The sequence below is a fragment of the Cannabis sativa genome, chromosome 9 (assembly GCF_029168945.1).
Source record: "Cannabis sativa cultivar Pink pepper isolate KNU-18-1 chromosome 9, ASM2916894v1, whole genome shotgun sequence".
Lineage (NCBI taxonomy): Eukaryota > Viridiplantae > Streptophyta > Magnoliopsida > Rosales > Cannabaceae > Cannabis > Cannabis sativa.
This window is the reverse complement of record NC_083609.1, coordinates 58,913,337-58,927,167: the sequence shown is the minus strand read 5'-3', so window position 1 is coordinate 58,927,167 and position 13,831 is coordinate 58,913,337. Positions and strand designations below refer to the sequence as shown.

The following is a 13,831-nucleotide window of genomic DNA, read 5'->3' as shown; positions in this document are numbered from 1 at the left end:
AGGGGGCCTGGGTGGTCCTCGGTGGTCGTCGGAGGTCGTGGAGGTCATCGGAGCCGTGCTCTTTGGTTGAGCCGTGGAGGTTGTGAGATGGTTTGGGTGGGTCAGCGAAGAGATGCCGAGATAGAGAGAGAAAGAGAGATGCATAGAGAGTTTGAGGGAATGAGAGAGAAAGGGTTTGAGTTATGAGAGGGGTATTTTTGGGGTTTTGAAAAAAGTGTCATGTTTTTTTTAGTTTAAAATGTATTGGTTTAAGAATAAAATATTAAAGTTTTGTAAGTATAGAAAATCAAATTTCCCCACTATTTTTCGTCCATGCATGGCATGTGGTCACGTCTATATTATATAAGAGAAATTTGATTTTCTATACTTACATATACCTAATATTTTATTTCTAAACTAATACATATCACCATTGAAAATATATGACCACTTTATCTAAAATTCAAAAATACCCCTCTCAAATTTCCCGTATTTTTTTTAGTGCAAAAACATAAAAAAAAAAAAAGTTGGTAGTCCGATGGGGTCCGATGGTGATCCGATGGTCACCTGATGCTATTTTTGTAGGGAAATTTACACAGATTACTGTTTTTTCCCCATTTATTTCTTTAATAATGTTACACGCTCAAATTAACTTTTATACTGTTTTTTTTTTTTCGAAATTAACTTTTATACTGTTTTTTTTTTCTTTTTTTCTTTTTCGGCAGTGTACTGCCAACAATTTTATGTTATTGTTTTGTTTTTTTTTATTGATTGGGACATGGGCTCAAGTTATTTATTTAATTTTTTATTTTAATGGATGTAAAAGTTATTATTTATTATTTTTAATAGAGAATTTTGATTTTATATACTTAAATAATTAAAAAATTTTATTATTATACCAAAAACTTAAACCATAAAAAAACTATACTTTTTTTTTTCAAAACCCCAAAAATACCCCCTCACAATTCTCTCTCTCTCTCTCTGCATCATCTCTCTCTCTCTCTCTCTCTCTCTCTCTCTCTCTCAGCCAACTCTCTCTCTCTCAACTCACAGTCGACCCCAACGCCACCCACGAACCCAAACCCCATCGGACCCAAACGCCACCCACTCTCGGACCCAAACGCCACCCACTCTCGGACCCAAACCCACTCTCTCTTCCTCTCTCTCTCAAATCGCAGAAAAAAAAAAAAGTTTCACAGCCGATGGTCGGACCTTGGGGTCCGATGGGGTCCGACCAATCGGACCCATCGGACCCCAAGGTCCGACCATCGGACCTCTCTCTTCCTCTCTCTGAAATCTGAAGAAAAAAAAAAAAAGTCCCACAGCCGATGGTCGGACCTTGGGGTCCGACCAATCGGACCCATGGGACCCCAAGGTCCGACCATCGGACCTCTTTCTTCCTCTCTCTGAAATCTGAAAAAAAAAAAAAAAAGTCCCACAGCCGAAGGTTTCGTGGGTGGCGTTTGGGTCCGAGAGTGGGTGGCGTTTGGGTCCGATGGGGTTTGGGTTCGTGGGTGGCGTTTGGGTCCGACTGTGAGTTGAGAGAGAGAGAGAGTTGGCTGAGAGAGATAGAGAGAGAGAGATGATGATGCAGAGAGAGAGAATTGTGAGGGAGGTATTTTTGGGGTTTTGAAAAAAAAAAGTATAGTTTTTTTATGGTTTAAGTTTTTGGTATAATAATAAAATTTTTTAATTATTTAAGCATATAAAATCAAAATTCCCTTTTAATATTTAATAATTATTATTTTTTGAGATAATTTAATAATTATTATTTTGATGAAAAGGTTGATGGGATGTGTCATAAAAGTGACATGTTTTACTTTTTCTTTTATTTAAATAAATTTAAAAATCACACCCCATGTCTCACTCTTTTTCTTTTATTTAAATAGATTTAAAAATCCCACTCCCATTTCTCACGATTCATCTTCTTCATCATCTTTATCTTCTAGCTTTTCACATAAATCTCACCCCCATGTTCTAATATTCATCTTCTTCTTCAAGGTTTTTTTTTTCTTCATCTTTACCGTTGTTTTAGTATTGTTCTACTGTTGTTTTTCATGATTTTTATTTTTTTTTCATGTTCAGTTCTTCTTCTTCATCTTCTTTTCTTTTCTTCTTCTTTTTTTTTTTTTTTAAAATTTTTTTTTTTTTGAAGTTCTTAGTTATGTTTTTTTTTTGAAAATATAAGAGTTAGTGTGGTTTTTTTTTTGTTCTAATTTTCTAGAACTTTTCTTGCAAATATAGTGCATTTAGTATTGAGGATGTGCACAACATAGTTAATTTTTGATCATTTTTTTCTTTTATTGTTTTATTTGTTTTAGTATATTGTTTTAGTATTGTTTTACTGTTATTTTTCATGATTTATTTATTTGATGCCGATTTCACTGCCCTTGCTCCATCTCGCTGGAATTAATAGGTATTTTCTGGGTGTTCTCGTGTTGTTGTGATGGTTATGTCTGTGAGTGTGGAAGATGGAGGCTATAAATACATTTCTTCCTCGTTCTCTTTGGCTATTTTTGTGGTTTTTTTCTTTTGGTTCTCCTATAAATATATTTGACGAGCTCACTCACAAGAGAGTTTTGAGGTGTGTGTTTCTTTTATATTTTTCTAAGTAGTTATATTTGCTTCATTTTGTTTTTGTGTTGTTTCAGTGTTGTTTTAGTAGTTTTTTTTATTATAATTTTTTAGGAATAGACTTGCAAATATAGTTGATTTTGCATCTGGTGTTGAGGTTGTGCAGCAGATTGTTTGTTTTTTTTAATCATTTTTTTCTTTTGTTTTGTTTGATTGTTTTAGTGTTGTTTTACCGTTGTTTTGCCGTTCTTTTGTTTTGGTATTGACAGTATAAAAGAAAAAAAAAAAGGAGGACAGTATAAATGTTAATTCTGCCGTGTGGCAGTAAAATTGAAAAGTATTACCCAAATCCAGTATTTTTGTAAAATGCCCATTTTTGTATGTACAAAAACATAAAAAAAAAAAATTGGTAGCAGATCTGGTCCGATGAGTCCGATGGATGGTCTGATGGGTGGCCCGATGGGTGGTCCGATGATGTAAATGAGGGTATTTTAGGGATATCATAAAAGTTGTCATATCCTGCAAATATTAGTTATTATTTGTTTATGAAATTTTTTTTAACCAAATATAAGCATAAAAAATCTTATTTCTCTTATATAATTATTTATACTATAAATTATTGATAAAAATACACACATCATTCATTCATTGGAGAAAGTATATATATAAAAAAGTATTATTAACATTTGTTGCAATTCATTTTAATAAAGCATTAAATTTGACTGAGATTATCATCACATTGAATTTTGAATCAAATAAATTAAAGAAAACTTCCTTACATCAAAATGAGGGATAAATACTTAAATTGTTAGATAAGTTACTAATAAATATTAAAATTAAAAAATAACGATATAAATACATAAATTTTAAAAATAAATAATTTTATTGTTGGATTAGCTCGAGTTCATTGACAATGATTAAATTTTGGTCAAGTTTTTCAATTTGGTTTAAGTGAAATACTCAGATTGAGGAGTTTACAAAAATTTTACTCTTTTACAATCAAATATTTTTTTTACATTTTTATAGTGTTCATTAAAAATATTACGAAAACAACAAAAAAATCATATAAAAGTAATAAGAAAATAACATTCCATCGACATCAAAATAATATAGAAAATAACAAAATAAAAATAACATGAAAACATAAAAAAACAGTAATTTCTACGAATAAAATCTTAAAAATTATAAAAATATTTAAAATTCTGTATTTTTGTATGGGAAATTTGATTTTTTATACTTAAAAAATCTTAAATTTTTTTTCCCTAAATACATACTTAATAATATTGGTCATATATGACCACATTCCTAACATCCCACAAATACCCCTCCCATTTGAAAAAAATCAAAAACTCAAATCATCCATCCATGGCTGCCTCATCCCGAACCTCTCTCTCCCTCTCGCTGACCACAGCTTCAGCGCCCGACCACCACGCCCGGCCACCGACGACTACCCACCACCCCGACTACGCACGACCACCGTCCGAACCACGCACGACCCAGCCCCTTCTCGCGGACCCAACCCCTCTCTCTCTTCCTCTCTCTCAAACTGAAAAAAAAAACCAGAGGTCCGATGGGTCCTTATTTATTTTTTTTTTGTTTCAATTTGAGGAAAACAAAGAGACACATTGGTCCGATGGTCGGACCCATGGTCCGATGGGTCCGATGGTCGGACCTTAATGATTAACTAATATCACATTGTAATTACAACATTGTCATTATTTTTTGTTTTAAAAAAATATGTTATTTTTTTTATGTCAATTCAATTTATAGCACTACATTTTGGATACGCACTTATCAACTTACAATTTAAACTTGGGTTCAATACTTTATTTACAAGTCTTTGTATATGAACAAGAAAATATTAGAGACACCAATACTCATCAAACATGCAAACAATTAACATTTGGCATCAAAATGGTATCATATATCAGATAATGTAAAATTAATGCACAAGTAATACAACTTACTTACTCAAAGGGATTCAAATATTAATAATGCTTTAATGTTGTTATCTGATTGCCCCAAGTAAATTTGCACCATCAAGCTTTGCACCTTCTAAATTCTGAAACATGAAAAATCGAATTACACACTGAGATTTACTCGATTATATACTTGTAATGGATGAGATCATATGGTTTTTATCTCATGGTGCATGTGTACAAAGATATGAAAATGTAAGAAAAAAGTACTAACATTTTCAAAACATCAAACAAACATTGAAGTTGTGTAGGTGTTTTAGTCAATTTAGAATACAATAATTTAGAGCACAATCACTTAAATTTCATCATGGAAAGAGAGGGCATAACAATAATTATGCAGTGTGTCTATATATATATATTATAATGATATATATAACATTAAGAAAAATTGTGTTTAAATAAATAGTTACCGTATCTCTCAAGTTTACTTGTCGTAAATAAGCTCGCTGAAGGTTTGCACCCCTCAAATTTGTATTATTCAACTTCGCCCCCTGAAACAGATCAATTCTAACAATTATTTGAAGGAAAAAAAAAGGAGATTTTCCCAAAAAAATAATAAAAAAAAAGAAGAGCGAAAATACAGTTGATATTTGTAACATTCGGTATAGAGTTCATTAAACAGTGCCTCACCCCTAAACATAACAGTACATCAGCCAGAATCAGTTCTATTTATTAGAATTTGAGTTTCATTCTTCGATTGCCCAATCCTATAAAAGCATTGATATTAGGCACCGGTGGTCCAGGCAACACATTACAGGTAGTAGTGTTCTATAAGGTCCGGTATTCAATTACACCCAGTAACAGTATGACACTTTAGTGTTGGACACTGCTGGTGTCAACATTTCTCTACTTATATTAAGAGGTTTCAAAATATAACACATTTTCTAAAGCATTTCTTGTGTATGAAATTGTCTTTTATATATGTTTTGAATGCACATAAGCTGAAAGCTATTATGCTTACCTTCAAGTTGGCTCCTTCTAGTATAGCTCCTTCTAAATTGGCATTAGTAAGATCTGCATTCTGAGAATGTAAAAAAATATAATAAAAATTTAAAATCAAAAAGAAGACATCAAATATTTTGCTTGCTTTTAAGGCCATCTTCTTCATGTCTTTATGCTTTCTTATAAACTACACTTTTAAAAACACACTTGGGGAAAACTCTACTATTAAAAATATCTTACATTTATCAATATAGAGTTGAGATAGGAAAAACCAAAAAGGAGAAGTAGTTGGGTGATTGAGTTTGTGGATGGTGAGCTCAAGTAGTTTAAAATCCTATACCTGTAAGTGTGCAGAACGAAGGTCGGCCTGGCAGAAACTACTATCGATTAAACAAGCATCTGCGAAAGAAAAATCTACCATATTAGATATACTATGCATTTAAAATAAAAGGAAAGGAAAGGAAAAATATTCAACTTGGAAAACTGATAAAAAAATGTCAAATAGAAGATAAAATTAATCCAAATTCATGGCCAAATAAACAAGAAATGAGAGAAAACACTCTAGAGTTTTTGAAACTTAATATATTGAATCTCCCTTACATTAACTAATATGAGTATTTATATCCCCATGACATCATAATTCATAACAGCTATAATCAAATAAATGATAACAACCTAAGGAATTTTCTAAACTATTCTAATGACAATTACTCAATAATTATGAGTAGAAAGTTTTTTGCCTTGTAGGTTTGCACTCCTAAGATTAGCACCAGCTAATAAAGCTCCGCGCAGATTGGCCCCTGTAAATTCACATCTTTTCAAGACAAAATAAAAGATCATTTATAAGTTTTTTTTGTTGTTGTTAAATGAAAGAGAGTAGCTCTTTAACTGTCTTACTCTTGCAAAGTTGCATTATGAAAGATGGCACCCTCAGCATCCACATCCTAAGACAGAATCAAATATTAGCCCAAAACACAAAACAAAACTCAGTAAACAAACAAAATCAGACCAAGGTAGAAAGGTATGGAAGAAGAGTAACCCATACAACACCTACCCGGAACTTGGCACTTTGTAGGTTTGCACGCGAGAAGAATACATTTCTAAGACAAGCATGGCTGAAGTCCACATAAGACAAATCCTACAATTCATGAAAATATATACAGTGAAACTTGATAAACAAAAGTGTTAGCTCCAATGAAGAAAGATTGCTATAGAAATCATATCCAAAAATGTGAAATTCTACAGCAAGACTCATTATTTTTCACTAAAACTGTTTTTGCAACTTGAAAGTACAAGGTTATGAAAAGTTACCAGTTTTGAAAGATCAAGGCCAGAAAGTTTAACACCCCGAAATCTAACTCTTTCTGACTGTATACATTTGATGACATCATGACGTGTCAGTTCATTAGTTAAATCTTCTTCATCCTCCTTTCTACTTAAGACAGCATTGATTTCCTCCACAAGTCCCTGTTATCAATAGTTCATGTAACACAAGAAAATGAAATGTGGAAAATCAGTTATATTATTTCATCTACGCAAAACGAAAAAATATGCAAATCAATGTGTCTAACTAATACTATTAGAGTTAATAAACTCTGAAGTATGTTGAAAACTGAAATCCTGTCCTTTTATTATAAGTTATAACAATGCATTAAGACATGTCTGGTTAATTGAAATGAACAATCACTGGTTCATCTCAAAACCAATTGGCAGTGATTGCAGTAACCATACTCTTATAAGCGGATTGATATCCTCACACCAAATTTGATGTGGGATACTCTTATATAACATACTCAAAGCAATATCATGATGTTAACACAAAATAAGTATTAGAATCCACTGACTGGTAGCTGATAGTATTCTGCTTCCCGCAAAAGCTCTGAATATTGAGTGTGTTTTAATGTGGGAATAGCACCATCCCTTAACCAATTAAGGATGTGTCGGAAATGTTTTCCATCCCTATCAACAAATACACATCCCTGCAAATAATCGACAAGTTTAATGACTGATCTTTTCAAAATCAATATTAAAGCATAAACTCATTCATTGCATATCACAAAGCATATGCATATGCTAATAAATTATCTCTCACTACCACACACACACACAACCATACATCTCTCAGTAGGTAGTGACTTTTTCCATTGCCATTTATATAAAATTATTAGCATACCATGATACTGGTTTCAAAATGCGAATGTCAAAGCATGTTTTTAATATTCAAATCGACTAGTTTTATACGGTTTAAAAATGAGCTTGATTGCTTTACAAGTGTTACTTTAGACCACCACACCAAGAGTCATCATAACCGATGTACAGCCACTTAAATTATTTTGGGATAAAAGTAATAATAACAACACTCACGGATTGGCTATGCATATCCTAAAGCTAGACAATGAGCTTAGTTGGATGAAAAAAATCTCTCTTCCTATTTGTAATCTTTTTCTTCTACGTCATAAAAGTGATAATCTGTTTTGAGCCCAAAAAAGATCAATGTGGGATGATGGTTTCTGTGGAAAAATATTATACCACACCACCACTCAAAGATAGGGGAAGCAAGAATTTGAAGGGGAGAGTAATGACATGTTCATGGAATAAATTTGAAAATTAAATACCATTTCAGGATCTAGACACACAGTATGCCAACCACTGAACATTGTAGCAAGCATGGAATTAGGCTCACGTTGAGTCAAAGTATCAACAGTAGTGTAATATTTCTTCCCTCCTGCAACCAATAGTAAATTACATTCAATTACAGATTGGTTTTAACTCATGTTTAAATAAAAAAGAAAACATGTAAAGCATCACAAACACACCAAACAACAACAATAATAAACTCGGGCAGTGCTACACAGGTCAATTCAGTAATCACAGCAGCTCAGAGACCAAAACAGGAACCTTATAATGGCAGTTGGATGGTGCCTTAACATGCTCATATAATGTGTAAAGAAAGACAAGTATGATTTTGTATTTGATTGGTTAATATTGTTGTTCACTGACCTTTTTTGTTTATAATAAGATACAATTAAAAGAGCAAATCACTTGTATTGTTCCTCCTGATTGAATTTTCCATGTTTAGATACTTTGACCAAGTTCCAACTCAAATTAACGAATGAATGTTATATTTATTTGAGTAATTTGCGGCAAAACCCCCTCAACTATCAATTTACTTGCAAAAAACCATCCAACCTCATATTTTGGTGGGAAAACCCTCCAAAGTACTGTTTCGTTTACATTTTTAAGGTGCCGTCTATTCAGCCTCGTTAAGTCTTAATTTTGCCCACGTGGCAATGACAGGTCAATAAAAAATTATCCTACGTGGCCATATTTTACAAAATAAAAATTAAAATAAAAACAAAAAATTTAAGAGTAATTTGCGGCAAAACTCCCTCAACTATCAATTTACTTGCAAAAAACCATCCAACCTTAAAGTTTTTTAGATGGTTTTTTGCAAGTAAATTGATAGTTGGGGGAGTTTTGCCGCAAATTACTCTTAAAGTTTTATTTTTATTTTGTAAAATATGGCCACATAGGATAATTTTTTTAGTGACTTGTCATTGCCACGTGGGCAAAATTAGGAGCTGGACAGACGACATCTTAAAATGTAAACAGAATAGTACTTTGGAGGGTTTTCCCACCAAAATATGAGGTTGGATGGTTTTTTGCAAGTAAATTGATAGTTAAGGGGGTTTTGCCGCAAATTACTCTATTTATTTACTAATAATTTATAAGAGAGAAAGAGTATGAGTTTTCCTAACAATTCTGAAACTCAGACGAAAAAAATTGATCACCTAATCTCCATACTCTTACTACTAAAACAGATGATCAATACAGCTAATTAGCTGAATTAGAGAGTAAGCCATTGCTTCTTTCCTCTAAGTAGTAATTAGATGAAAATTAATCAAGGAAAGTCGATCGTCATAGACAAGTGGATCTGATCATAATCTGTGAATGTTAATAAGGTAATCAAAATTGAGGGGGTTTTTAGTTTGAGATGAACATTCATTCAAGTAATTAATGTACCAAAGATTATACAATATAGAAAATTAAGCAAAGGTATAGATATAAGATAGAGAAGGAGCTAACCTATATTGAGACGAACCGTGGAAGACGAGTCTGAACCCATGAGAGAGAGAGAGAGAGAGAGAGAGAGAGAGAGAGAGAGAGGTTAAGGTTTAAGGTGAGCAGGAAATGGAGTCCACGGAGGAGGAGCTTTATATAGTTGGAAATAAATAATTTATATTTAGCATATGTATACATGTATTTTTTGATAAAATATATTTAGCATATTATTTATCATTGTATTAATTTTTTATTCATGTCCTTATATAAGTAAATATGAGTTAATGCAATAAAGTAAAATAAAAGATAAAATAATACAAAATTTAGTACTAAATTTAGCACATTATTATTAGACGTACTAAAATATATACATTAATTTGACACTTAAATAAATATTATAGGCTATTATTATAAGAGATAATAATATGAAATAAATAAAAAAACTTGTTGATTTTAAATTTATGTGGAGCAATTGTGTATAATATATATAATTAATAAAAATTAATTCTTTCATATAATTTAAAAGTTAAATATATAGAGAAATGCTTAATGACACAAGTAGTAGATAACATAATTAACATTATCGTGTCATAATTTTTTTATTATTTGTCACGATTTACATTTTTTTTAACATAAAAAAAAAAAAAAAAAATTCCCATAATCAAAATTTATGAAAAGGTTAGAAAAATACGATGTGGATTAAACCCGAGCTAAATCTCACAAAATGTGATATTTTGACATCTCTATGTTGAAAAAACAGAGAATTTTTCTAGGGCAATTTTTAGTAATATACCTAAAATGTAACAAAATTAGCAATATAACCTTCGGTCATTAATTGTAGCAAATACCGTTTATGTCCCTACCGAAACGGAAACTAATATACGTGATTTTAGGAAACCACCATCTTCTCCGGCTGAAGAAACAACCGACATCAACAGCCCAAATTTCCCTGAAAAAATGGAAAAAAAAGATGAGCAATACACTATTAGTAACTCCTATATATACTTTAACCTCACCAGAAAAATAATTGAAGCAATGAACAGAACCTCCATTAGAGCTCTGCAACTCAACAATGGAAGGTCCGATCTTGTGAAAAATCATCAGAAACTCTCGATTCCAAAAATCAAACCAAAAAAAAAGGCAACCGATTGTGAAAACATCCTTGATTTAACACCTACATCTGCAAAAAAAAACTCAGCGATCGTGCATGCCAATATCCAAAAAAGCTTCAGATCGATCACCACAATTTTCACAAAAAATTAAGTCGATCGTCACCATAGCGTTTCTCTAATCATCAAATACACGATCGAAGCTGTGCAAACTGAGAATTAGTTGATCAATCGAATCTTCAGAATCGCCACTGGAAAAACTCAACAACATCTTCGTTCCTCATACAAACTTTCCTGCAGAAAAAAGCAACAAAACAGCTCCAACAAACACTCAATTTCTCCAAAGAAGCTAAGAAAACAGAGGTAATTTCTCTATAAAACAGAGGTAATTAAAGGATTATCCTAACATACATTTGTAATTTTTCAACAGAAAAGTTAATATTACATTTATACCTCATTATGCACATTCAACTAGACATGTTCTATTCCTTTTTCTGAAAATCTTTACATTGTTAATCTCAGACAAATGGAATTGATGACATTGGTGCTTTACTACAATGGTAAAATTGTGGATAAATGCATATACACTGATTATGAAGTCACAGGGATACTATTACCAAAAAGTTTCTCATACAATGACCTACAAACCAAAATTTGTAGTGAGTTAGACTTGAACAACAAGACACTAATCAGTATGGAAATCCAGTTTCAAATACGACCAACTATACCACCAATGAAGATCAAGGATGACAGTGGCTGCAGATTCTATGAGCAAATAAGGAAAAAAAATGATGATGAGGCTGCATACCCATTACTCATTAACTTTTCAGTGTCTTCAGACCCCAACCAAAGTCTATCAGACCAACAATTATCATGCATTCCCCACTCAACTCAAATAGACAGCAATGCTGAACCGTATGTACAAGAAACAGAAGAGTTACCTACAACAGCTCAACTTGCACAAACAATTGCAGAATATATAACAGACCAAGTTGAAAAAGCAACCAACACAAGCTGGGAGAACACATCAAACATAATTACTGATCCAAGGGTTGAAAGCGTACAAATTGGACAGCTTTATAAAGACAAAGACACAATGAAACTCGCCATAAGCCTCTATGCCATAAAAATGAATCAACAATACAAGGTAAAAAGGTCATCATCCAAGGACTACAGCCTAATATGTGTTGACAGTAACTGCAAATGGTACTTCCTAGCATCAAAACATGGCAAAACCGACATGTTTAAGGTCAGAAAACTCAATGACACTCATACATGCTCCCTAGAAATCATTTATGAAGACCATCCTCAAGCAACAAGTGACATAATTGCTGATTGCATCAAACGAAGGATCATAAACCCCAAAAGAAACTACAAACCAAATGACATTGTTGAAGACATAGCAGAAGATTACAGTATCTCCATCTCCTACCACAAAGCATGGAGAGCAAAAGAAAAAGCTACTTTCGACGTTAAAGGAAGCCCATATGATTCATACAATGAAATCCCTGGCTTCCTATACATGATTCAAAAATGCAACCCAGGTACACAAATAAACTTATAATAAAACAATTAGTAACAAAACAGTACCTGTTTCATAAATTAACTATATCATAATGTGTAATATTTGTAGGAACAATAACAGATCTTGTACAAGATGATGAGGGGAGATTCAAATACTGTTTCTTTGCATTAGCATCTTCTATCAAAGGCTGGAATCACTGCACACCAATAATAGTTGTGGATGCAACTTTTTTGAAGAATGCATATGGAGGTACTCTTATAGTTGCTAATGCACAAGATGCTGACAGACATATATTTCCACTAGCTTTTGCAATAGTCGATTCAGAAAATGATGCGTCATGGCAATACTTCATGGATAAACTCAAACAAACATATGGGGAACGGGAAGAGCAATGCATAATTTCAGATAGACATGAAAGTATCGCGAAATCAGTGAAAATGGTATTTCCCAACTTGATGCATGGGGTATGTTGCTTCCATCTATTCCAAAATATAAAATCAAGATTTAGAAAAGGAGGAGATGAGCTGAGAGATGCATTCTATCAGGCAAAAGCATATAATCTTGCTGATTTTGAAGGATTCATGAAAGAAATAGACATCATAGACAACCGAATTCGTCCTTACTTGACAAATGAAGTTGGCCTCAATAAATGGACAAGGGTTTATAGCACAAACAAGCGTTACTCAACAATGACCTCAAATATATCCGAATCCGTGAATTCAGCCTTGAAAGAAGTAAGAGAGTTACCCATTGGCACACTACTAGAATGTCTACGCTGCTTGGTTCAAAGATGGACTTGGACAAACAAAAATAGAGCTCTTGCTACACTCACAACACTAGCAAAAGGACCAGAAAAGGAACTCAAAGACAAATTAGATCGCAGTAAAAAATTGCAGGTAATATATCTTTTCAACAATACTTCATTATAACCTGTGAAAAATACTTAACAGTTACCTTCCTATAACTTTCCAGGTTGAAACATCAAACCATGCCATATATACAGTCAATGAGTTAAAAAGTTCGTACATAGTAGACATTCAAAAAAGACATGCACATGTCAAAGATTCCAATATGACGAAATGCCATGTTCTCATGCAATGGCAGTAATATCAAAAAGACACTTCAAATGCTACAATTTCTGCTCTTATTTCTACACAAAACAAGCCTTCCTTGCAACATACGAAGAAACTGTGTTTCCAATAGGTGACCGAGACTCATGGGAGTTACCTGATCATATTAGACAAATTGAAGTCGCCACCAAAGCACAAAAGACCAGCGGGAAGGCCAAGAAAACAAATTCGTATAAGACCGCAATGGAGAAAGCAACACAGAATCAATGCACACAATGCTTGAAAAGAGGACACAACCGAAGGACTTGCAAGAATGAACCATTGGAACCATCCGCAAAGAGAAAAAGATACTAAATAGACATTGAATTCCTACAACTACTAAATAAACATGAACAATACGTTCCAATTACTATCTGCAACCAAATTTCTTATTTTTTCATGTATGTTCTGTTTGAATAATTCAACATCAAATAAAGATTTCCACATGGAAAATTTGAAGATACAATCATAAATCTCATATAAGAAACATTTACTAATGTGTACCTTAATTATAATTAATCTCATAAAAATACAGTCACTCTTCCTATGCCA

At 32.7% G+C, this 13,831-nt stretch overlaps 2 protein-coding genes across 4 annotated transcripts; one reads left to right on the top strand and one right to left on the bottom strand.

Moving 5' to 3' along the window:
• Nucleotides 1-2,852: 2,852 nt before the first annotated feature.
• LOC115722589 (FH protein interacting protein FIP2) lies at nt 2,853-9,707 on the bottom strand. Of its 3 annotated transcripts, none has more exons than XM_061103536.1 (12): nt 9,561-9,707; nt 8,090-8,199; nt 7,319-7,453; nt 6,786-6,941; nt 6,529-6,612; nt 6,372-6,418; nt 6,215-6,288; nt 5,815-5,873; nt 5,494-5,553; nt 4,943-5,023; nt 4,525-4,615; nt 2,853-3,072 (listed from the first exon to the last, which is right to left on the bottom strand). In XM_061103536.1, exons 1-11 carry the CDS (start codon nt 9,598-9,600, stop codon nt 4,562-4,564), a joined length of 900 nt encoding a protein of 299 aa, XP_060959519.1. In that variant the 5' UTR covers nt 9,601-9,707; the 3' UTR covers nt 2,853-3,072; nt 4,525-4,561. The 3 variants fall into 3 exon arrangements, with proteins under 3 accessions (XP_060959519.1, XP_030507689.1, XP_030507688.1); XM_030651829.2 differs by lacking the exon at nt 2,853-3,072 and adding an exon at nt 4,034-4,099; XM_030651828.2 differs by lacking the exon at nt 2,853-3,072 and having other exon boundaries at nt 4,359-4,615.
• A 1,045-nt stretch (nt 9,708-10,752) lies between these two features.
• Nucleotides 10,753-13,277, top strand: LOC115704472 (uncharacterized). The gene is made up of 3 exons (XM_061105064.1): nt 10,753-12,189; nt 12,279-13,066; nt 13,143-13,277. Exons 1-3 carry the CDS (start codon nt 11,172-11,174, stop codon nt 13,275-13,277), a joined length of 1,941 nt encoding a protein of 646 aa, XP_060961047.1. The 5' UTR covers nt 10,753-11,171.
• Nucleotides 13,278-13,831: the final 554 nt, after the last annotated feature.